This window comes from Ambystoma mexicanum, chromosome 6q (assembly GCF_040938575.1).
Source record: "Ambystoma mexicanum isolate Mex_15411 chromosome 6q, UKY_AmexF1_1, whole genome shotgun sequence".
In the NCBI taxonomy this organism is placed as follows: domain Eukaryota; kingdom Metazoa; phylum Chordata; class Amphibia; order Caudata; family Ambystomatidae; genus Ambystoma; species Ambystoma mexicanum.
The window spans coordinates 803410433-803436593 of NC_090937.1; the positions used below are offsets into that span (position 1 = coordinate 803410433).

The 26161-nt window shown below is 41.2% G+C and overlaps 1 protein-coding gene across 4 annotated transcripts in view; it reads left to right on the forward strand.

Moving 5' to 3' along the window:
* GRIA2 (glutamate ionotropic receptor AMPA type subunit 2) overlaps positions 1–26161 on the forward strand; it is a 624179-nt gene that overhangs the window by 554841 nt on the left and 43177 nt on the right. For all 4 annotated transcript variants that reach the window (XM_069631331.1, XM_069631330.1, XM_069631329.1 and 1 more), the window contains exons 10-12: positions 360–566; positions 3834–4204; positions 16088–16286. In XM_069631331.1, the coding sequence (XP_069487432.1) occupies positions 360–566; positions 3834–4204; positions 16088–16286 (777 nt within the window). The remainder of the gene's footprint in view (positions 1–359; positions 567–3833; positions 4205–16087; positions 16287–26161) is intronic.

Sequence of the window (26161 nt, forward strand, 5' to 3'; positions counted from 1 at the left end):
ACCTCTTTTGTTTAGCTCACAATTTATTATCATCTAGGCCAGAGTTTAAGAATATATTGATCTGTCCATTGACGTAACACTAAGGCCAATTCTGTATAAATTAGAGTGTGACAATGGTATGCTTTTGTACCTTGACCCATCTGGAAATTACCCTACTCTTGATCATGTCACCACACTACCTGTAGAACTTGTTGGGCAACACATTGATGTCTTTAAGGTGGGAATCTAATGATTATAAAAACAATATGTGAGCGATCCCCAAATAGTCTCCACAGTCTTATTTCTGATATTGAATGCTTGCTTTTAAGCTAAAGGAGTTGATGTTTTTTTAGTTAAATATGTGAATTTTCACCATCCAGGAATCTCCCTATGTGATGTTTAAGAAAAATGCTGATCAATTTGAAGGAAATGAACGCTATGAGGGCTACTGCGTGGATCTTGCAACGGAAATAGCAAAACACTGTGGATTTAAGTACAAGTTGACAATTGTCGGTGATGGCAAGTATGGGGCCAGGGATCAAGACACAAAAATATGGAACGGGATGGTTGGAGAACTAGTTTATGGGGTAAGAACACCTTCTATAATTTGCAAAAACAATTGTTACTGTATCAAATTATGAGTTTCAACTTGTAGATGTTGACATAGAAACACGATGTAATGCTTACATTGATCTACACCAAAATGTTGCATAGTCGAAATAAGGTGTGAACCATCTCATGTCTGTTCTATTCTTGTAGCATACAGAACTTTGTAACAAATTCATGGATTTCATGCTTTGATTTTCATATTTTTCTTACAAAATGAAGTTCTTAAGTCTATGGAAATTGAAACATATAGGCCAGAAATAAAGAAAGGAACCTTTAGTCACACCTGGGTTCACTCAAGGCATTACTTAAACTATGAAGACTCATGTCAAAGTTATTACCACAGACCTACAGTGTGTTGTATCTGTACAACAGCCTATAGTGAATATCTTTGACCCAGGGCTTTTAAGGGATGATACCAGTGGGGTTTAAATTCAGCCTTTAGGTAGGCCTTTCGATGGCCCCCCACTAAAGGAAGATGCCACCCACCCATTGATGACTTGTTGCTGCCACTGACACAGCAGGGCTTTACCTTGAATGTCTGTATGCGTCAAACTGACATAAAAAGAGCCAAGCTGAGAGATTAGCATCCCTATGAATATTGCAATGTACTACAAGAAGGAAACATAAGCTTTGGAGAGACGTTTCTACATGCTCTTTTAATTACGAGCTACACATGGGAGAGTATATTTTTTAGGGTTTTGGGGAATTGGCTGGAAGTCTCCTGTTGCTTTTGTGGATGGAAATACACATGGCATGTTATACACAGATCACTGCAGTGAGCAAATATATGCCTTGAACTATCTTACTGCGATGGGAAATTATGGCATGTATACCTCTGCAGACAGCACTCTGGCACCATACAGGGAAGTGAACCTGCATTGACCTATTGTTATTAGATTTAAGTATTCGGTTTTCATATTTTTATTTTAGTAGAATGTATCTACCACTGATTAGTTATATTGTATTCAACACACTTTCCATAGATTATTATCACTTTCATGGCAGACATATTTTGTAATAGATTTAAAACTCATCCTCTTCTGTTATGCAACTCCTGGGGTTAAATAGGCCACACCTTAGTTACTTAAATTCTTAGGACATGATAAGCACTTCATCGGTTCCAACTCCAAATATGTGTTTTAATCATAACTCTACCCCCAAATTCGCATCCCACTTAAAGTACTGCATTGACCTACTGCAGGTATTAATCAGTAATGTTCAACTTGACATAGGCTACTATTGTAGCAGATATGTGTTGGTACACTGATACATATGTGTTTCATGCAATGATACATGTGTGTTTCATACAATGATCATTTTCAAATCACAGACCCTGGTTTTGATCGACCATCACCATGCATTTGAACGGGCTGACATAATCATGTGTTTTTTGCCTAACAGTTTTTAATACCAAATAATACCTATTATACATCACACTCACTGGTTTTGAATCCATTTCTTTTTTAATTCTATTTTATCCGAAACTATGTTTCTTTTCAATGGCACCATAGCCTATTGCATTGAGGACAATTCTGTCAGAAACAAAATCCTGCAAACATATGTTGTTCACATTGAATTAGTCAGAATGTGCTATGTTGCAGCTCACCTTTCAATTTAGGCAGAGAGTTGCAACCCCAATACCCCCCTTAAGTACAAGTCCCCCCAACATCACCTGTGGAGGGATCTAAGGATCAGGCTTACCATCTGCTACTTTTCAACATCTGCATGGCCCTCCCTCTCAGAATCATCACCATCATCATCTTCCATGCTCTAACTATGAGGTCAGTTTCCAAATCATCGGCAAATGTATGCACAATTCAAATGCATATCAAAGGGACATTGTAACAAGCCAATCACTGACTCATGTATGACAACACATTTACTAAAATAAACCCTACCAAAACTGAATTTATGATGTGCAGATTGATGACCTCATCCAACTGTGCATTGATCCCTTGGTCAGAAGACGACATCCTATTGTGACGATCACAATTCTCAGACTCCTCATGCACAGTGCCATTCACTGACACCCCAATTTAAAGGCACAGTAGAAGTGGGAGCTGCTTTCCCAACTCCAAAACATTTGACTCATAATGCCATACCTAATTTTCCCACACTGAATCATGGCGATCATCACCCTAGTATTTTAGAGTCTTGATTATATCAACAGTTTCTACCCGGGTCATCGACATCTTGCACTTCAGAAGGGACCTAAAGACTCTTTTCTTCAAAGAACATCTCAACAATCACTGATCATTCTACTCAACCTATTTCTCCCTTCTGGAGCTCACACCTCTTGTGGTCCCCTTACACATCACTAGCTGCCTCTATTACCCCCACACCCTACCGGTAACCCATAGGTGCATTATCTATGAACAGCTCTTCATTGCATCCCAGCTAGGTTTTTTTAACTTTATGAATCACATGCTTAAATGCGTACATCAATGATAAATGCAGCATGGAGAAGCGGTACAAGAACTGGTGCCTGTGAAAGGCCCACAACTATACCTCAGAATTAACTACTTAGATCTCTCTGTTGCTTTTTTGCCCAGCCAGTAGTTTAGCTTTGCAAAACCTCACTCAAACATAAAACTCTGTACATAGGTTTTTGGTCTTGTTTCTAACTAGCAAATGCATTGTGTTGTTAGTGGTTGCTGTGTGAATAACATGCACAATTTCATTCGTGAACATTATCTACTGTAGTAAACACGTTTTCTAAAAGTGAGCATAATGTTTCAGTACAGTAAATAATACATATTTCATTATTAGTAAAAATATAAACATAGCTTAAATAATCACAGCAATCGTTATGATTTAAACAATGGAAAATTGCTTATTTTTCATTACAAATTCCACCCACGTACCATCGAACAAGGTATTCCTATCATATGAGGAAGGGCTATATTTAATATTAAGCATGGCTCAGCTAGGAGAGCAGTGAGATTTAGAGAATCAAATATTGTGAATACTGAACGTGTAGTTCTTGTCTTTAACTGCAAGAAGAAGCAGGCAGATAATGGCAGGTATTGACATTTGCTGTAATGGACTGGTATCAACGAAGCAGAAATTAATAACAGTTTCTCCAATCACTCAATGTTTACAATTGTATTGCTGCATGCACTGAAAAAATATAATTCCGTGTTTTTTGACGTTCTTGTATTTTTATAAAGGGTCTTTCCATCGTAACATGCTGTTGCTCAACTACATCTCCCACCATGTTTACCCTGCTTTCTTTTCCTCCACAGAAAGCTGACATTGCAATTGCTCCATTAACTATAACTTTGGTGAGAGAGGAAGTGATTGACTTCTCGAAGCCTTTCATGAGCCTCGGAATATCTATTATGATCAAGAAACCTCAGAAGTCCAAGCCCGGAGTCTTCTCCTTTCTCGATCCCCTAGCGTATGAGATCTGGATGTGCATTGTATTTGCTTACATTGGGGTCAGTGTAGTTCTCTTCCTGGTCAGCAGATTTAGCCCATACGAGTGGCACACTGAAGAGTTCGAAGATGGAAGAGAAACACAGAGTAACGAATCAACCAATGAATTTGGGATATTTAATAGTCTCTGGTTTTCCCTGGGTGCCTTTATGCGGCAAGGATGCGATATTTCACCCAGGTTGGTTCCTCGCCATATTAGCTTTTTCCATAATTTTTACTCTCGGGTATGTCATGGCGCATATATATATATATATATATATGTATATATATATATATATATATTTACTCGCTAGAAGTCTCCCTCACAATGTCAGTGTGTTCGAAAGTCAGGGGAGAAAAAGATAATGATCCCTCCTGTTGATCCCACAGTTCAATGGTGAAATAATACACCCTGGTGGGGGCTGTAAAATGCATAAGGTGTTTATCATCCCATGCCTTCTTGCAGAGGTACTCTGTGCTTGCTGCACGTTCTCATTCTACAGTCGACGGTGCTGCTGGTCCACCTGAACTGCACAAGGGGACAAACAGAGCATCGAAAGTTGTTTCAGAAGAATAGCCCCCTCAGCAAAACTGGTGCATGCATTGTCACCATTTTAATTTTATATTTTGTCCTCTGCAGCAACATGGAAAAGAATGAAATAATTGGTCATGTAATAACAATTGTTTTAGAGTGCTATTCGATTCCAGAATGTGTGGTTAGAAAATGATATGTGAAGTAATCAAGAAAATGTTTCCAATTGGCATGTCCACTGAGGGGCATGTACCAACATGTTCATCTTTACTGAGAAATACAAAAACATATCTACAACAAAACATGATGTGCCTGGAAGAAACGCTTACCCCCTCAACAAAGTACATGGCATTCTCCCAATGGGCACATACTCAATATTAACATAAATCATAAACTAATAGTTTAGGGAAAACAAAATTGGCATAGCTTTTCTGAAATCATAACTGTGAATATCATTACGTCAATAAATCAGCCTTACATCTTTTCAAAGGCATCTGGGTACAGATGGTTATTTATTTTACAAAATAGGCATTTCTCTTAACATCTTACATATATAACAGTTTGGGTTTTAGAGACTGTTTTCAAGTGACCTTATTAAATGGACCAATATATTAAACCATGCAGTAAAATCCTTTGTTTATTGCACCAGATGTGATTCTGCACACACCAGACATGTGTGTGATATTGACGCACTGAGTCAATAGCAGGAAAACGTGTGTGCTGATGTTCCTGGCTGGTATCTCTGTCAAGACAATGGTAAATGGTGGTGGAAAGAAGACACATCTCTCTAATGAGACTCACGCCTCCGTTTCATTGATAAGTGTTTCTTTCTGAAGTTCAACCTGACAGGTTTAGTTCAGTATGTAAGGTAGACGCTGGGTACTACACTTGACTTATTAGAAGTGGACAAGCATCCAGGCATACGCTAAACCATAGAGTGGGAAGGGGTCCAAGATCAAGCAACAATTTATCACAGTGAATACAAGTAATTCCCAGGCACAGATAGTTGTGATATACTTAAGGTATGTTAATTTACCTTGAAGGAACAATGTCTGATTTCAAAACCCAGCACCAGATTTTTAGAAAGGATAGGAAATGTTAGTAATTTATATTAATTAAATCCATTATGAAGCACCTAAAATGGACTGAAGAGACTACCACCAAATCCTGGGGACGCCTCACAGTTTGTCTGGAGAGGGGAGACACCAATAGACTTAGAGGTGCATAGTGTGACCCCCTACGATCGAGATAATATGGCCCTCAAGGGTGCATATGAGAATTTGTTTTCCTGTTAATCCTGCCAGAGAGGAATTATGTGTATCAGGCAGGACAACATCGTAATAATTGGAGTGATACTTCAACTTTGGTTTCGACATTACATAGACCGAAAGGTGGATGGTTGCTGTTGCATTATGCAAAGACTTGCAGCAGCATACCAAAACCAGGATAAAATCCTGATCAGCGTTATACTAAACCAGAATCCATGTCAAACAACTTTGGCTCATACCAATTGCATTTTTTTAAATAGCATAGGAAGGCAGATTACATTTAGAAGAAGGTAAATTAAACCATTACAATTGAAATTGACGAGTGAGAAAAAAGAAACTGGGAGGTAAGCACGATAAAAAGGAAGGCCATTTTTGGAAAATGTATAGAGAAATGTAATAGTGTGGGGAAGCATAATTCCACAGGCAGTAATTTCCAGAATACCGAGTTTGTAGAAGGCAGCACTATTATTGTTAGAGTAAATATGCTAATCGTTTTAAAGCAATACCTGAAATATAGCTAAAGTTGGCATGTGTATCATCTTTTTGCATACATTAACACCAGGAAGTTACCAGTGACCACATAACAAACCACAGTTTAATAATCAAAATGGTTATGTTTCCTTAATTATCTTTCCATCCACTTCTCCACTTTTCCCCCAACCAATAATCAATATGGAGGGAGAAAATTCAACTCTCAAGTAGATGCATGAGTCAATTCTCAGTTAGTTATATTAATACACTGAACTTGTATTTAGACTAAGTAGTCACTCATGTACTTAACAGGCAGAAAGAGGAAGGAGTAAGGCAGGCATACATAAGGAAGGAGTACGGGGTGAGCAGCACTATAATTGAGCTATATAGACGAAAGGAGGGTGCATTCTCATGGCATAATGCCTGAAGTCAAGTTATTGCCCAAAGCAAAGCTGAGGAGTATAGGTAATGGAAGGGCATCCTCCCAAGCAGTAGTAACTTATCCCATGAACTAAAAGGCTATTCACATTGTAGAACAATTGTGTATGTAATATTGCTGTTAGACTGATGTTACGTCTGACTGTCTAGAAAGAGGTCAATAACAGAGACCAGAGACCATTTACTACATTTCTAAAATGTCGATTGTTGTAGAGGTAAATAAGGACTTCTATGTTCCAATTAGGGTTTTAGTAAAAGCCATGGTATCAACATACATTTATGTTCAATTGTATTTGACTATTGTCATCCAGTAACAACAAACAAACTCCAAGAGTTGGTACCTTTTTATTGCACTAACTGAAAATATGCTGGGAGAATTAGGTGTAAAAGCTTCCAAAGGTCCCATAGACTTCTTCATCAGATGTTGGTGACGTGATAAAAATGAGCAATGATAAAAAATGCAAAACAGGACATTTCTTCTAAAGAGAAAAGTAGAATCTTTAATTTTAAACTATATTGGTTGAAGGCAAAACAAAAGCAAGGAATTCAGTTCTCGGAGGGCAATATATTTGGGATGACAGAAGGATACACACTCACACCCATTTAAAACTACAGGTCTGCAAAATGTTATGTTAATAGGGGCACATTTTTCCCCCAATGTTTTAGATGAATTTTGATGTAACAGTAGCTTCTTCAACCCTCCTCCAGATTTTCCAAAAACAATGATTATCTGATTGTCCTAGCAAATACACCCCAGCAAATCATCTCTATTACCAGGCACAATCTAGACTAGATAGGGCACTCAAACCAAAATGCAGCTTTGTTTTAAGCCTACGAAGGTAGGCAGCATGTTCGTAGTATCTCCCAAAGTTGCAAGCCTGACCATGACACTTGTATTTGTGTATAGCAGCATAATCATTTTTAGAAGACCTAGTCGTACAGTGTTGAAGGCTCTGCTGAAGTCAATGTAAGTTATGTATATATTTTGTTTCAAGGTACTACATGCAAATTCTACTATAGAAATCAAGGCCAATAGATCAACAATGGTACCCGTACCCTTGTGGCATTCAGTTTGATTGAAAGGAATAAAGTTGTTGAAAGAGATCCAGGCATTTAACTCAGCCAATAGAATGCATGCAAAGATTTTAGATGGTATATGTAGCATGGCCAAAATGTGATAGTTTCCCTGGTAACTTCTAGCTATATCATTGTGTAGTACATGTTGATCTGTTTTTATCCCGGCAAGTTCAATAACTAGGTTTTTAGATATTTCTAGAAGGTTAGGTGGTCTTCCGTCAGTCTGGTTTGCTTCAGGATCGAGTTCCATAGTTTGGCTATGAGAAGGGAGAAGGTAGTTTTGTTTCTTACTAGTGTCTTGTTTCTATTTGGAGGTTGGTGCTAGATCTAGTTTCTTCCAGTTATGTATCAGGTCATTTTTGCTTGGACAAATTCAGTTTCTTGCCTCTATAGTGATATATGGGGATGCAGAGGGCTTTGAAATTGATTTGTTTCTTGACTACTCAGAGCTGGGGTGATGTGGTCTCTTTTATGTAGCCGTAGGAGTATTCCTGCCACAGTGTTTTGTATGCATTGTGTTTTTTTGTTGAGGTGTTCAGGCACTCCTAGGTAGAGGCTATTTGCGTAGTGTATTCTTGACAATACCAAGGAGATGAAAACGAGGGTTCGGTGTGGGACATTGAGGTAAGGCAGGATCCCTCTTTTTAGTCGAAGATGACAGAGATTTATTTTTTCTATTTAATTGACCTGTGGTTCTAGGGTGATACCACAGTCCATGAGTAGTCCCAGGATTTCAATCACTGTTGAGGGTTCAAGTTCAGTTCCCATACTTGGTGGTCAGGTAAGAGATGTCTGTGTTAGGTTGTCATTTTGTGGGCTTATCATTATTTCTCTTCTGGTTGGGTTTAGTTTCAGATTGTTATTTGCCATGCTGTTGTTAATATCGGTGAGGCATTTATTGAGGACAATGCTCTGGGTCGTTGTTAGTAGTCATCTTGAAAAAAAGCTGGGTGTTGTCTGCATAGTCCTAGGCTGTCAGTCCATGAGTTTGTATGAGCTTGTAAATAAGGAAGAGACGTGGGGAGAGGCTTGATCCTTGTGGTAAACAATACATGGTATTTTCTGTGTTTAATATGAAAAGTGGTAGATAGGTTCTTTTAGTTCGGCAGTGAGAAAATATTTCAACATTTGAAGTGCAGAGTTTCAAATACAAGATTGTTTTGGTCTCTTGATTAATGTTGTGCATTTGATTGTATCAAAAGTGGCTGATATGGCCAGTAGTGCGAGGGTGAATTGAGTGTTGTTGTCCATGATCATCTTTAGGTCGTTCCCATATGAAGAAGAGTACTGATTTGGTACCTCTCAAGGGTCTGAAAACCAACATGGGATTGGTCAAGTTGTCCACTGACTTCTACATGGTTGAGCAGTTCTTTGTACACGTGGTTCTCCAATATATTTGCTTATAGGGGTAGTTTTGCTGTAGGTCTGTAATTGGTGAGGTCGCCTGTTTTTCCTGTCTTATTTTTTTAAGACTGGTTTGATATAGGATGATTTGTTTGATTTTGGTACTGTTCCAGAGTTCAGAGATAGTTTCATTAGTAGTCGAGTGTAGAGAGCTGGTGTTTTATGGGTGAGCAGGTGTATGTAGATGTCCGGAGAGCATGGGCAACTGGGGGATACGGCCATGTTGGTTTCATTTAGTAGGTTGCTGAAAGTTTCCTCGCTTATTGGTTCAAATTGGTTGAATGTTGCACTGGTTATTGGGGTTCTGGTTTCTGGGAGGGTGTTATTTGTGGTCCTACTGGATGCATCTTTGGCCTGTTGGATTGAACGTGTTTTTGCTCTGAGGTGGTCTGTGATGCTGTCACATGGTAGTTGCAAGGGTTCTGTGCCTTTGCTGCATGAGGTTTATAATTTTATTTCCTTGATAATTCTGTACATTTCTTTTAGTAGGTCTGTTGCTGATTGGAATCTTAGGGCGTAATCTACTTTCCTCACTTTCAAAACTGCTGATTTGTATAGCCACATTTGTCGTTTGAATTTAATTGTGTCCAGTTGGTTGTAGTTTTTCCTCCATGTCTTTTCTAGTTTACGGTTTCTTTTCTCCAGTCCTCTCAGTTCCTGTGTGAATCATTTCTCTGCAAACCAGATGCAAATTCAGCATTTTTAACCATGTCAGTTAAGATGAATCCTGACTTGAGTTTCCTACCGTAGGCCTGCAAAGAAAATGCTTCATGAATCGACTGCAATGATGTACAATTAAAGTGTAATTCTTCTTGCAAAATGTACAGGGTCAGTGTAATGCATCTTGCTCAAACATTGATTTCTAGGGCACTGGGGCTAAGACATTACTTGTTGCATTACTATCCCAAACCCATCTTAATGTATTGCTTTTGATCATCAATTATTGGAGTATGTTATTCAGGAATCTTGATGAAAAACAATGTTTATTTCATACAATTCACTCACCTGCCAAGGGCTACTTTATCCCTTTTGTTTTTTCTTAAAAGTGATGAAAGTCAGACATGCTGTCAATAATTCAACGCAAAAATAAAGCCTTCAGTTTATTTGCCTAAACAGAAAACTAGCACTAGATTAGGCCTTTTGTGGCATCCGCCATCATATATGAGCAGTGTCACTTGCATGCTAACTTGTACATAAATTCTTATATTTTGGGCATTTATAGCTACTCCTACAATCAATGCTTCTATTTGTATTTGTATTTCCTTAGGATTTACATAGCGCTTAAATCCAAAGCACTTTACATGAGGACTGAGGAATACATAACAAGCATAAGCAACAATGAGTAGCAGAAAACAGTACTTAGAACAATTTACATGAACACTAAGGTATTACATGACTGGAAACGGGACCGAGGTGGGGGAGGCAGTAAAAATGTAGGAAGTGGGGTAGGACCAACGTGAAAGCGATAGCTCAGGTGTTATGATGGACACTGGAGGAGGTAAGACTTGAGAGAAGTTCGGAAGGAGGTGTAGGAGGACATGGAGCGTATGGGGAGGGGAAGATGGTTCCAGTGGAAAGAGGCGAGAAGTTGAAAAGATCTGAGGCAGGATGGGGCACAGGGCAAGGGAGGAGAGGTGAGAAGGAAGAGGTCAGCAGAATGAAGTGGACGGGGGGAGAGTGGAATGTGAGGAGAGAGGAAAGGTAAGGTGGGGCAAGACCATAGAGGAATTTAAAGACAAGGCAGAGGAAGTTGAATTTGAGATGGGAGTGGAAGGAGAGCCGTTTTAGGGAAGCGAGAGAAGAGGAGATGCGATCATGAGGAGAGAGAAGACAGAGCACGTGGATAGCTTCTAGTGTGGTTATACCTTAAAAGTTCAATAACTACTCACTTCTCACCTCTTTGTAGTCCACTTACTCAGCATGGCATTTAATGCAACAAGTCATCATTATCTGTGCTTTTGCACCAGCTTCTGAATCAACTGGTCTGTCGTTTGCTGAAATGCTCATATCATTTGTAGCTAGGAATGGCACTGATAATATTTCAATCAAAAGCCAGTAATTGGCTATACACGGTTTATATTAGATTATTTAGATTCTTCAATGAATAGTGGCTAACTAAGATGTTACAGTTTGTTACAGGCTGTTATTTGGACTTCAAATTTGTTTTTTCTGGTACATGCTGTGTCTCTGAAATGCTTGCTTTTCTTACTAATGGCTACCAAAGATGGAGAAGGCAACTCAATGGCATTTGAACTGGTTGAATACATATTTGCTTTGCTGGGGACAGGCTTCCAAGAACCATGGGATCCAGGATTTGATGTAAATTATAAATCTCCACATTTCTCTGGCCAGGCATTACAAAAATGTTATTGCTTAAGTGATGTCTTTTCCTTTGCAGCAGGAGAGTGCTATTAAGTTGGTCTCACATTTTGGTTGTAGCCATTTCATCCCTGGTTCCATATCCTGTAGTTATTTAATGACACAATGTATGTCGTTAGAGACACTCACCCAGAGAATGCTGCTTTATTGAATGTGCCTAATTTATTAGATCGATTGATTTCCACATGCATTGTTCTTTCCCACTGTACACCATATTGCAATGTGAGCTCCACCAAATTTGTCTGTGTATCAAGAAAAATATTCTTGCAAGCCTATTTGAGGCTATGAGCACAGTTCTGTGGCATGCAGCATTCATGTGTTTTAAAACAAATACTGTATTGATCATTGTTGTCATTTATGGTGTATAATTTCTGTCAACTTGCCTGTTAGGGTCCTTCTTTGCTGTTCGTGTTTTCCCCCCTTGCTCACAGAATCTGGTCAAAATAAAAAGCCCAAAAAAGACACACTGGGTGCAAATCCTGGCCTTCCCATCGCAAACACCTATGTCAATGAATCTTCCAGAGAGATCTTCACTGATATCATCTTCTCTGTCCCATCTCCAGACCTATGGACTTCTCATCTCATCTCTACTCTCTTCCCTTTCACATCCTCTCCCATTAATGGGAAGTTCTCTTGGTGGGCGTCTTCTCATCACGCTGAATCTTTAATGTTGCCCACACTGGCACTATCCTGGTTCAGGGTCCTCAAGCCAACCTCCTTCTCTTTGACTGGACCAGCCATCCCTCATTAATTTTCTTCCTTATCATGCCTCTCTCCCTACCACTCTCTCTGTCCCTCCCCCTCTGACTGGAGTACCACACCCCTGTACTCCACCTCAGAAAACCTTCAAAGGCAAAGACTGTCTCCATCTGGCGACTCTTACTGCTGGCACAGCCAACAAACACTCTGCTTACATCTGCCTCCTTCTTGAAGACACTAACCTTGACATTTTTTCGCTTACTAAGACATGGTTCAATGCCAGCTCAGTCACTGCTTTTGAGTCCCTCCTACCTGATGGCTTTAAGATCATTTCCAAGCTGCAACCTCACTGTGCTGGCGGAGGGGTTGCCTTAATCTGTCCTGAGTGGGTTCCTTCTTTCATGGTACCCACCCAGCTCTACTCTTCCTTTGAGAGCCTGGTATGGAAATTGATAATCTCTCCCTCCTCCACCCTGATCATTGCTACATCTACTGACCTCCAGGCATTACCGCTCTGTTCCTCTCTGAATGGGATGATTTCTGTTCATCCTTACTGTCAAACTCCTCCAACCTGATTCTCTTGGTTGACTTTAATATCCAATTGGACTCCCCTGGCACAGCATGAACTTTTTTCATTGACCTCTGTACCTTTCTATCCCTCACCATTCTCCCCTCTGGTCCAGCCCACACTGCTGGACACATTCTGGATGCCCTCATCCAATCTGACCTCCATCCCTCCCTCACTCATCTCCTCTGGTCACCCCTCTCTCTTGGTCCGATCACTCTCTTCTCTCCTCCCACCTGGCTCCCTATGATCCTCTGACCTCACCTCTAGAAACCTGTCAACCTCATTCACGAACATCCGTCCGATGAAACGGATGTCAGCTGCTGTCTTCACTTCCACCTTTATCCCACTTTTCCCCAACTCAGACTCTACCACCAACACTGCTCTTAGCAACTACCACATGTCCATCACCAACACCCTTGACATTCTTGCCCCAGTCTGCCTGAAACCCCCCTCTAAGCGCAACACCTGGTATGACTTTGAACTTGCAGCCCTGAAACAAAAATGCAGAGTGATGGAACAGAAGTGGCAAACCTCAGGCTAACCGTCTGACAAACTGGCCTGCCTCCTGTCCCAAAGGCAATACAGAGTGTCTGTCCATTCAAAGAAAAGGGCCCACATTCAGGCACGAGTATTTGGAGCATCCAACAACACGGCCGAACTTTTCAAAATCTGCAGGGAACTAGTCAATCCTTCTGCAGTCTCCCCCCCACATATTCCTTTGCAAACCCTGTGCAATGCACTAGTCACTCACTTCACCACCAAAACACAGGACATCCTGAACAGCCCTGTTACTCACCCTCCCAAACCATCCCTCACCCCCTTGCCTCCCTTGGCCACTCACCCTCCGCCTTCCTCCTTCTCCTCCTTCACCCTTGTCATACCTGAAGAAGTCACCAGAGTTGTCCGCTCCATGAAGGTCTCTTCCAAAGATGTATCCCTTGATCATCCAGAACCATTAAGGACAACATTGGATCTCTTACCCCTGCTCTCGCTGATCTCTGCAACCACTCCTTTGCTACTGGTTCTTTCTCCTCCTCTTTCAAGCCCTCCCTTGTGTGCCCCCTCCTTAAAAAAAATCAGCAGATCCTACCTGTCCAGCCAACTACTGCCCTTTCTCCATCACCCCCTTCCCGGGGAAAGTGCTGGAGAAGATGGCATTGCCCCAACTCAACTCTCACACGGAACTTGTTGGTGGTCTTCAAAACCATCAATCTAGATTCCAAGCATCCAGAGGCATGGAAACAGGTCTTCTGAACACCCTTGAAGGACTGCTTGCATCACTGGATTCCAACTAGCCTGCTGTTCTCATCCTTCTTGATTTCTCCTCTGCCTTTGAAATGGTCAACCACTCCATCCACATACAAAGGCTCCACGACACCCTTGGTATCTCGGAGTGGGCACTGGACTGGCTGACCTCCTTCCTAAGCGACCACTCCTGACAAGTCGTCCTGGGCACCTACTCCTCACCTACTTCCTTCTCCTTCTGTGGTGTCCCCAGGGCTCTATCCTCTCACTGTGACTCTTTAACATCTATCTTACTCAGCTGGCACTCCTCATCTCCTCCTTCTCCCCAGCTTCCAGTGTTATGAAGATGACACACAACTCTTCTTTATACTTTCTGCTGACATTCTTGCACCTTCCATCATCCCTGAATGTCTATCTGCCATCCAGGTCTCGTGCATGTCCAAAGATCTCTGCCTCAATGCCAGTAAAACTGAGATACAGCCCATTGAGATCCCTGCTTCCAACTTCTTCCCTTCACTCTGGACTTCCTCCATGGGCTCTCCCGCGCTCCTTTTTCTGAAGCCAGAAAGCTTGGAATCATCTTCAACTCCTCTCTCTCTTTCCTCCCTCACACTCAGGACATTGCCAAGAAGTCTCACTTTCAGCTCTTCCTCCTCAAAGGAATTCTACCTTTTCTCACCTTCCCCCAGAAAGTCAATGTTACTCAAGCCCTGGTTCGCTCTAGGCTTCACTATTGCAATAGCATCCTCCTGAATCTACCTTCTTCCACTCTGCGACCCCACAAGCTAATCCAAAATAGGGCAGAGTGATTTATCCTTGGCCTCAAGCCCAGGGACTGCATCCCTCCTGCCCTAAAAAGTCTTCACAGGCTCCCGGTTGCTTCACAGATGAAATTCAAATCCCTCTGTATCATCCACAAGACTGTCTGGGGCCGGGGACTACACTATATACAGCTCTCTCTCACTAAATATTCCCCCTTGAGACGTCTGCGCTCCTCTGGCACCAACTCTCTGTGTGTAAAGTGTTTCACTAAACAGAGGGCAGAAGGTCTAACACTTTCCTTAGCTGACTCCCTTATTTGGAACAGCCTTGCCCTCCCTCTGCGTCTTGAGCAGGATTTCCTCTAATTCCAGAAGCTCCTCAAGACTTTACTCTTTACCTCCTCCTTCCCCCCTTCTCTCCTCTGATAATCTCACAATTGCCTGTTTGGTGTCCAGGGCACTTATGTATCCTCAGGGCCCTGACCTCCCAAACTGAATCGCCCCCAGCTTCTGTCTATACTCGGCACACCCTCCATCCTGGAGACTCGCACTTACCAGACATTGTACTTCACCTGTTGCTCATCCACGAGAATCCCGGCACCTCCCCCCTTTCACCCTCCCTTCTGTACTTGCATGCTCTGAACACTCATAAGACACAGTTGAACCTACAATGCCCCCTACTAGCCCCCCACTGTATTTAATATTTTATATGTATTTTTATGTTTCTCATCCCCATTTCCCCTCCCTGTTGCCCTGTGGGCACTTTGAAACAGAATTGACTTGCTGTATAAGTGTCTAACAAACGAACAATAAATGAATAGATAAATAATTATGATCACACGTTCTTGAAGACTCAATGATAGCCAGATCGTTACTCTCACGATGTTTTGGCCTGCAAGTCCCATGCTTTCTCACTAGATGACTGTGCTGCCCATGCTGATGGGAGTTGTAGCCCAAAACAGCTGGAGGGTGACAGGTTGGCTATTTCTACCTCGGTGCTGGCTTTTCTCTGTAAAGCAAAAGCCAAATGTAACAAATGATTCCTTATGTAACTATCTGTAAGCAGCTTAGAGCCAAATAATGAACTATGTCATCGCTTTGATTTTTCAACTCTAGGAAGCACTAAAGATGTTCTTAAGTTCTTCCCTGTGTTCAAAGTTCAAAAGTATGCATTGCAATAGTTGCTGTGTCGCTAATAGGACATTCATGCCATTCTACAAATTAATTTCATACTTAATAGATCCCTGTCTGGGCGAATTGTTGGAGGTGTGTGGTGGTTCTTCACCCTCATTATAATCTCCTCCTACACGGCTAACTTAGCGGCCTTCCTGACTGTCGAGAGGATGGTGTCGCCCATTGAAAGTGCAGAAGATCTATCTAAGCAAACGGAAATTGCTTATGGGACATTGGATTCTGGATCCACAAAAGAGTTTTTTAAGGTAAGATTTCCGCTCGAAATAAGATTTTGTTCCATATTTTCAGGCAACACTTTTCCACTCTGTTTTACATCCAAATCTTTGGAATCTAAGAAAAAATGGTAGCAATGGAAACAATGATTTGGTTGTATAATTTCAATAATATGGATAAATGACTTCAAGCAAGCATTTGTTAAACTACTTGTTTAACTCAGATTCTAGCTCTAATAACAGCCCAAGGTGTGCCTCTCAATGGGAAGGCATTCATATCAGACATGAGAAGGGGGTTGTTTTGCTTAGTCATTCTCCATCTTTGTTTTTGAAGGTCCATACCCATAACATAACCCATACACCAACTATCTTCTCACTTCTCACATTGAGATCCTCCCTTAGAAAAGCTGAGCATCATAGGATTAAATCTCACTCCCTTTTTGATCTTGATACCTCTTTCTTTTCTTCATTCCTCCTATGAGCCTATTTTATTAGATACCAAAAATAATGCTTTTCCTCCCTGACTGCCACTCCCTCTCGTCATTCCGACTGTCTCTTACAACTTCTTTCTTGTATCCTTTCTTCTAAACCCTCTGATCCTTCCCTGCTGTCCCCATTCATACTCTCAATGTGCTGATTACTTTATTTCTAAAGTCTCTACCCTACACACTTCATTCCCTCACCCACACCTCCATCCACTTTGTTATCTGCTCCCACCTTATTATCTTTCCATCTTATCTATTATTCTGATACTGCTACTTTCCTAATTTATGATCACCCCACTGCCTCACCTTTTGTTCCTCTTCTGTTCTCCCTGATGCCTACTGTCTATCCTCAGCTCATACCATATCGTACCTGCCTTTTCAATCACTCTCTGTCCTCTGCCCTGGTACCCTCCACCTTAAAGCATGCTATAGCTATTCCAATTCAGAAAAAACAGCATTACACTGTAACTGTATGTTCTAATGACCAGCCTATGTATTTCCATCCTTTTCTTTCCAGACTACTGGGAAACCTAAATCTCTTCATATCTAAACCTTCACACCTTACTCCCACCCCTGCAATCCATCTTCCCCCCTTCCCTTTCACTGAAACTGCCCTACTGCACGTCTTCGATATTCTCCCGACAGCTGCCATAACAAGCACTCATCTATTCTTATCCTTCTTGTTTGATGCTCTGTATTTGACAAAGTTGATTGAACTACTCTGCTGTCATCTCTCTCTCTTCTCTTGGTCTCTCTGGCACTGTGATTCACTGGTTCCATTCAGATATTTCTGACCAAACGTTTTCTGTCTTGTATGCTGGACAAACATCTTCCCCCTGCCCTCTTCAATATGGTGTTCCTCAGGGCTGTGTACTTGTTCTACTTTTCTTTTCTCTCAATGGCATTCTCCTCTCATCTCTCATATCTTCCCTCAATCTCTCTTACCATTTCTATGCAGATGACTCAAAACCTTTTCTTTTTCTTCTTTTTCTGAAACCCTTCATGCCCTTCATGCCACTGCCTCTGCCTGTCTCACAGGCGTCCAGAATTGGATGCATTCTAACTTCCTCAACTAAAACCTTTAAAATCGGTGCCTCTTCTATTTCCCCTACCTCTTATTCTTCTAGGTTATCTTTTCCACCTGCACTCCTCTCATTCTCCATGTCGGCTCGTAATCTTGGGGTCATCCCTTTCTCTGCTCACAGCTCTGACACTGCTCAGATTTGTCACTTTCATCTTTATAACATCTGTCACGCTCAACTCTTTCTCTCTTTTCATGCAACTTAACTTCTTTTATATTTCGTAATCGCCTTCCTTGACTATTGTTCAGCCCTCTTGGTCAGTCTCTCTGCTTCTCACCTTGCCCTCCTTAATTCTGTCTTCAACTTAGCCTTCATTTTATGTACTCCTTAGCTCCCCTATCCTCTATTCTCCCTTCCGTTTCACTCCTCCTCTTGTCTCCCCTTTAACTCCCATAACTTTCTTTGTATCATCTAGTAATGCATTCACAGTCTTCTCATTCTCTTCGCTCCCAATATTTTCATCTTCTATCAGTTCCTAAACCTCGCCATGCCTCATCTCAGTTTTCATCTGTTTCTGTTAGCTCCTAAACTTAGGAATTCACGTCCCCTCCCGTTTGCTCCGCCACTTCTCTACACATGTTTTTCACAAGCTTAAACAACCATATACGTTCCACCCTGCCTAAAAATTGACTTTTTTAGCTTTTGGGATTTATTTTTGGTATCACCTTTTTTGTTATATAGTGCCGTTTGTATTCATCTCTGTACAGCGCTTCGGTGAAAATTCTATCAACATTTCAGTAAATATAAAAATACCAAATTAAAGGAGGCCCAGTTCAGATGACTGTTTACTACATTCTGCCAAGAGAAATTACCAGAAGATTTTTACAGATCCTAAGATACAGAAACACAATGCAATACACAGATGGCAGAAAGAATTGCAGTCTTTTAGAATGATATCCATATTCACTCAATGCCCTTAGAACACGTATCATCTTTGGGGAGCAGCAATAACCTGCCTGTGAGAAAGATTTTGAAATTGTCTACATGTGTTTTTCATTAATATGTATTTACGAATTACTAATTTTGATTGTGATGGGATCATTAGTGAATGATGAACAGGGTTACAAATAACCAATGCTGAGCTATATTGTACTGACAAATGTTGGGGCCATATTGGTAAAGAAAAACTGCACATATGATATGTCCTGCTCCACATCTACTTAAGTGCAGATTGTGCATATCAGGGATTCCCACAGGCACTGTCAATTTGTTTGGACCAACCAGTATCTGCACTAGAGTGCAATAGATGCAACCTACACTGATTGCACAAACAAGACCAAGGCTGGTCGGTGAAGAGGATGGGTGATCTGCTTTAATTTGAGAGCTTGCCATATTCTCACTGTCACTTGTGCTGACTCAGGCACAATGTGGACCCATATATAACCTGCCGCCTGATAGTATACAACTGTTGCATAAGAACAGCTGCACTATGTTTATCATTGCTCCTTAAATTGGGTTGATACAAATGGGTCAGAGGCGTGGAATCCATGGCAGTGTCCTTTGATATGTCCAATTGTAAAAAGTGATGACGTGTCTATTAAATACTGTTTAAACATTGTGCAGTGCTTTGCAAAACCAGCCTGTGTTGGCTTTTTAATATACATATTCATACAAAGGTCTTGTTTGTGGTAATTTCTTTCAGTCGGTTGTTGTAAGCACTTGGGCATTCCATATTTGAATCTCTATTCCATATTCTCTATAGTGAATAGGTGCTATTGTTTCCGGCTTTACATTCATACTGGGGTTGCCCCATAGAGCACTTCATGATGGATGCCCTTAGATTATGATCACTTTGGGATCATTTGCCTTTCTTAAACGTCTTGCTCGTGTACAGAAAATACTCTACATAGTTTAGGATTAAAGAGTTGTTGGACATGATTTTGCATATTGTGACTTATTTGATTAATTCTCATAACAATAAAGGATAACACATTTTCATTTTTAAAATATGAAATTTGAAAAATGTTAATGTTGAGAAGTCATTCTGAATCTCTCTTGCTCTTTTTCTTCTCCCCTGCTCTTTCCCAATCTCTCTCTCTGATATCTCTCTTGCTCTCTTTTGTTCTTTCTGGCCATTTCCCTACTCCTGGCAAAATATAAACGAAGCATGATAGTTCTCATGCTACTAAACATAAGTTCACTAATATTTTCCACGACTGAGATACCTGCATGTGTCTTCTATGTTTGAGATGGATGCTTCTGTTGCTAATATAGCTGTATAGAGCAAGGCTTTATGATAATGACCCACCACCAATTTATGGCCAGAGGCAAAGCCAAGGGCCATAAATTGAGAAAGGGTCAATATCCCAAGTGATAATGACCCTCCCGAGGTCTATAAAGCTATTAACACAGGTTTGTAGATGCAATACATGTTTTGGAGTTTTGGTGGTGAAATAGAAAGCGTTAATTTAATACTAGGTAATGTAAATAGGCAACTGAGTTTGTAAATTAAATGTGGTTTAATTTTTTAATATTGAAATGACATGGTTGTTCTCATAATTTAAGCATTTTAAATGCAAACTTGGTTGAACTGAAACAGGTTTAGCATGATCATGAATTTGTTGTCATATAAAAGTAAACCGTTTCTCTATAAGAAACGTGTCTTCCTATGTTTTAGCTTTCTCTTTCGAGTGTTACGTAGGATGTAGCAAAATAAAAAAGATCCTGTCAGAGAGGAAATGTCTTGTTGAAAGAAATCTTGCCCGGAAATTGCATTGTTCTACCCTGTGTTCTTTTGAAGACTAAGGGCTTGGTTTACATAAGCACTTTTGAATGGGAATCCCCCAATGAAAACCACTTTGAACATCAGGCCCAGTATGTTCAACTTGAAGTCAATACCATCAGTTATTGGTGGCACTCTACACATTCTGATTGGCTGAGAGGAGGCCATTAACGATCTCCACATGCTCATAAAATATCGTTTTGATTATTTTTGCAGCAAGGCATAGGTTTTCCATTTGCTTCTGCTGGTATCACTTTTTATCTTAGAAATGATTCTTCAACCAACAACTGCTCCCAGGAAGTACACTGATGAACTGTCTCTGACAGTATTAATGGCAATATTGTGGTATTCGAGTTAACTATGGGCCCTGTCAATGCTTATTAATTGTGTTCATTCTCTAGTTGATCTATTTTGTCTTATTTTTCATGCTTAACTGTTATTCACAGTAAAGGTTTTTGAACCTTCCATTATATGGCGTTTTACCCAATTATGTGTTCAGGCTATTGACATTGCAATGGTAATGTCTTTGTGGCCAAAATAGCTTTAAGTATTGGTATCACATTGTGAAGAAACAATTCAAAATGTTTTAAATCAAGATATCAATTTCTTATAAATATCAGTGCTGTGATACAAAAACACCTTTACGTGTTTTTGGACTGAGTGTATTAGCAAGGCAGGTTATATGTTAAAGTACATTCATCCATACATCCTTTTTGATTACAATGCATATGTGTTCAGTAAACATATTTTCACCGTAACATTTGTCACAGTATTTGTGAATCCAAACTTTCTGAAGGTGGTTAAAACCAAGGTTGGTGTGGGCAAGTGCTGTTTAAGAATGGAGTATACAATGTCTTGTTAATTGGGCTTACATGCAACCGTAGTATGTTGTATTAGCCAGGTAGTGGAGGTTATGGTGTGGAGACATTTTGATTTGTGGTGCAAGGTATACTGGCTCCTGGTTCCCATTGGTAGCTCCTGCACACTGGTTGATTTCTGACACACAGGAGCTGGTTTTATCGCCAGTTTATCAAATCTTAATTTTGAACCCTGGAAAGGCTCCCACCATATCTGAAAAATAATCTTGCATTAGTATGGTCATTCCCAAATTTAAAAAAAAACAGTTTGTGGATGTCAAAGAGTGCTTGTGCATGTTAACAAATATGATATATAACATAGTGCTTCCTAACATTTTTTAATGAAAGTAGATTCAAAAATCAAAAGTTGCATTTAAAAATACAACACATGAATTAACATAGGTTTACTTATAAATGACTGGATATATATTAAATATTTTGGCACACATTGGACAATGTAGTGGCCAGAATCACCATTTCAAGATGGCGACCACTGACCTGCAAATTCTTTTCCCTTCTGTTTTCTGTTAGGGCAGCATGGGATGCAACAAACAATGTGTGTGATTAGTGAGTGATACGAAACTGATTATATTGCTGGCAAGAACAAATCATTACTCTATCAGGAATACAAAAGTATCTTTGATAAGAACTCCAAGTTAGATTTGGAATAGAGTGAAGGAACTTTGTTTAATTAAACATTTACCCTGGAAGAGGTTCACTTTGCCATATGTTTGAAACAACCCTTTCTATTAACCTTTTTCTTTTTTTTCTGGCCTCAGTATATCACTTAATTTCCAGGCACTTACGCCTAAAACAAAATTTTCTGAGTGATTGCCAGCCATTTATGCTACAAATAGCAAATGTAAAAAGCACGACTCTTAGCGTGATTCTCCCTCTGATCAAAGGAGCTGTGTGCTGAGAGCCCCGCTGTCAGCACCACTCCCTTCAGGGCTCACAAAGCGGCGCTCCCTGATCAGAGGGAGCGGTACGCTGAGTGCCCTGCTGCCCACGCATGGGCGCTTGGTGTGGTGCTTCATCTGATCACAGGAGCATTGTGCTGAAAGCCCTGCTAACAGAGCAGGGTCTTGCAGTGCGGTGAGCCCTCTGACAATGGGAGCGCCGCAAACAGAACCCCTGTTGTCAGAGCAGGGGCTGTGAGTGTGGTGCTCCTACCCTGGGCTGCACTTGACAGACTTGTCCCGGGCAGAAAGTGAACCCCACTCTTTACCTTATATGGGGAGCAGGGCCACCTCCACCCCTCGATACAATCTTTGCCGGGCCACACCTGTCAGACAACCCGGGATCTTCTTTCAATGACGCACCCCACCTCCACTCCAAAATTTTCCCGGGCCACCACAACAGCAACCTGACTCCTATGTAAGTCCTGCCTCTCACTCGACTTCACGTTATGGCTATGTAATAGCCATTTCTCAGCAACCACTCTAGGCAGATTGTCATTTTTAAAATTATACGCCATGCCAATGGGTCGTACCAGGAATTATGGACCATAAACACTTTCTTAAATGCTTGCATTGTTTTACCTCATTTTCAACATTTAATGGCTTGTTGTATTTACAAAATAAAAACACACATCTGTAAAAGAGATAAACAATGAAAGTGATAGAGTTCTTGTCTAGAGAGAAGATTATTAAGTGTACCACTTGTGGACGATTGTGTGAAAGCTTCTGGACCAACAGCTAACTGGTGTGCATTAACAACTTTATATCAATACTAAGAATAGAGTGTTCTCAAGGTTGTATGTTCAATTTATTAAACTGCATCAAGTGTAGGAAGAACTGTTCTCTTTTTATCCTACTAATAAAAGGCAAACACTATCACTATAATCAAGTGGTGTGTTGCATATCCAACAGAAAAGTAGAGGGCAAAATGGGAAAGGTTTTATTTTCACATCTCTTGATGTGTGAGTGTCATCCTATCGATTGATGCAACATATTATGTTGTACTGTGCAACTTTGAGATCTAAAAATAGCTGGCGTGGCTCAAATAGCTTACCTTAGTGATACGAGCGGTACATGTACCAGGCACTTAAATAAATATTAAAATCATACTTTCTTACATATAAGCATTTCTGACACTTATCTTTAGCTGACCTGTTTCTGTTGTATGCCAATTAACAGTATTGATCAGGACTTGAAAATGGAGCACAAAGCTACATGGGCCAGATAGCAATTGGTCTGGTCCTTTATTTGGGCCTTACAATGGGCAGTTTCCACCTTGGTGGGTGGTACTCCCATGTGAATAAAGCCTGTGGGTGAATTAGGAACTAACATTAACACCTCACCTGCTTTTACAGATGCCATGGGTAATTTGCAGTGGTTCTCACACTTTACTGTGCCCATTGTGGCACCACAAATGCAAAACCTGGCTAGTTACAGTTGAGAGTCACAAATGCTCATGACAACATTTGTGTTCTTAGATAGTGCTTCATGCAAGATTCCTCCCACTTCTTGGTCATGTAATAAAAACTACACGTCTGTACTTAACTGTGTGTAGTTTCATTGCCCATAGGATGCAGCAGGACCTGCATTCTAAAATCTTTTCTTTTTATGAATCACATCTATTTCCATGATACAATTCTGACTTTCATATTTGGCTCATGTAATCGATGCAAATAATATAAATCAGTACACATGCTTAATGTTCATATACATACACGTGTAGACATAAACTCTTACTTGTTATCTTGTATCTTTGCTTACTGTCCCCACTGAGTTGCAATTGTAGGTGCCACAAGCTTTAGGCATTGATATTGGAGATGGACTTTCTTTGGAATTTCAATGCAAAGCAAGTGCGAGTAGATTGTTTAAAATAGGTGTGGGGCCAGGAGCGTCAATCCTTCGACATCCCTTTTTACAATCTTGTATTTTTTCTGTAAGCATTAGAGACCATTCGTCCCATAATTGTGCTAGTTTAACCTTTCATGATGAACTTTCTGGCATCCCCTTCATTTGTGCTCTGATGTGGCAATGCAGTTTGTACATGAAATCATTAAAGTAATAAAACTAGAGATCTCTGTACGTGCTGACGTCACTGTGAATCAAGGTACGTCCACCGATCCAATCATCCTTCTGAGGTCAATAAAAGGAGTACCCCTGAGTAATAATCACACCTCTTTCCAGTGCCTAGCATGCATTCACATTGTAGCGTCTGCTGTATAGGTTTTATAATTATTTTTTTTTCACAGTCTGCTTAATTTATGAAACTGAACTCTCTTAGGGTACATTTTGAAGCACATCGATGAAAATATGGATTCATTCAACACCCGTGTATTCACCTTCCAGAATGAATAGACATTCTAAGAACAATGTTAAATGCCCATCAGAGGTGTGCCCTGGTACAGGCACTTTTAAGTATGGGGCTGTGCTCAGCAAGAGCTGCAAATGGGATGACAAGCTCTACCTCATGTCGGCATCCAATACATTTGTTATGAGAGGCACGTTGTCCCCGTTAAGTATCGGTCTATGCCAGAGTGTGTCATGGAAAATGCAGCGCTGGGTTCTCACTATACTCTGGCATAATAGGCAGACATATTGCTGAACAAACATGAACATCTCAGTTGGCCTCCACCAAATGCGCAAAGACCCTTTTCAAAATGAGATCTAATTATTGCATATTTAGTTCTACACACATCTCTGCAATTAATTCATTTGGGATTGAAATGTCTGGCTTTATTTAAATATTTGCATCACACGATCAGTGAAGCTGTGCTTTTCTCATTCCGTTTTGTGTTATTATCTAAAAGGGACACGTCCCTATTCTATGCCAATGGACTTGTTATAACTACAGTCGGACATTCATGCAGATCTGCTGACACGAAGTGAATGTGGCAATCTTCAATAAGACACAGGGCCCCATTAGGAGTTTGAAGGTGCTGCCTCCAAACTCGGGTCTAGGTCTGGGTCCAGGTTCCCTGAATGGGGAAATACTGGGCCATTCCGACCTTGGAGGGCCCGGTATTTCCCCATTCAGGGAACCCGTACTCGGACCATCCCCATTCCCATTCGAGCCCCCATAGGGCTCAATGGGAATGGGGAGGTGTTGGGGGCTGCTCCGGGTCACCGGGCAGCCCCATACTCGGGTTGGGTGGCTGCCGACAAGGCACACTGGTGCGGCGCCCAAGCCGCATACTCATGGGTGGGGGGTTTCATCGCACCCGCTCCGGGGACACCGGAGCTCCACACGTGGCCGGGGGGGCACCCGGCATACACCGGCCCCGGCTCTGGGGGTATCCAGGCCTGGGCCATCTCACTGGGGATCACCCCAGGATGGCGTTGCCCGGCAGGGGCGTCATCCGGACAGCGTTGCCCGACAGGGGCACTGTCCTCGAGCTGGGCCCCGTCCTTGGGCCCAGCGAACACAGTGCAGGGCCGGCCGGGCGCGTACCAAGAACAACACCGGAGTCAAGTTGTGGAGTGACTGGCGAGCCGGAAGCGGCTCGCTTCTTTTATTGGGTTGGTCACGTGGCTAGTGCCACGTGACCCATTACAACATCCTGGGAGCTACCATGCTCCCAGGAGGGGTTACCATGCAACACCACTCCATTTTTTTTAATAACAACAAAAACAAACTTACAACACTACATACTACTACTCCTACAACCACTCTACTAATGCACCCTTTATTAACCTGGGTGAGTGGTTTTACTATTCCACAGCACTGATGAGAGCTACTGGCACCACAGCACACATTGCCCACCAGTAGGGCCATGTTGCGCAACCCAGTCTCCACAGGCCCCTCGTCT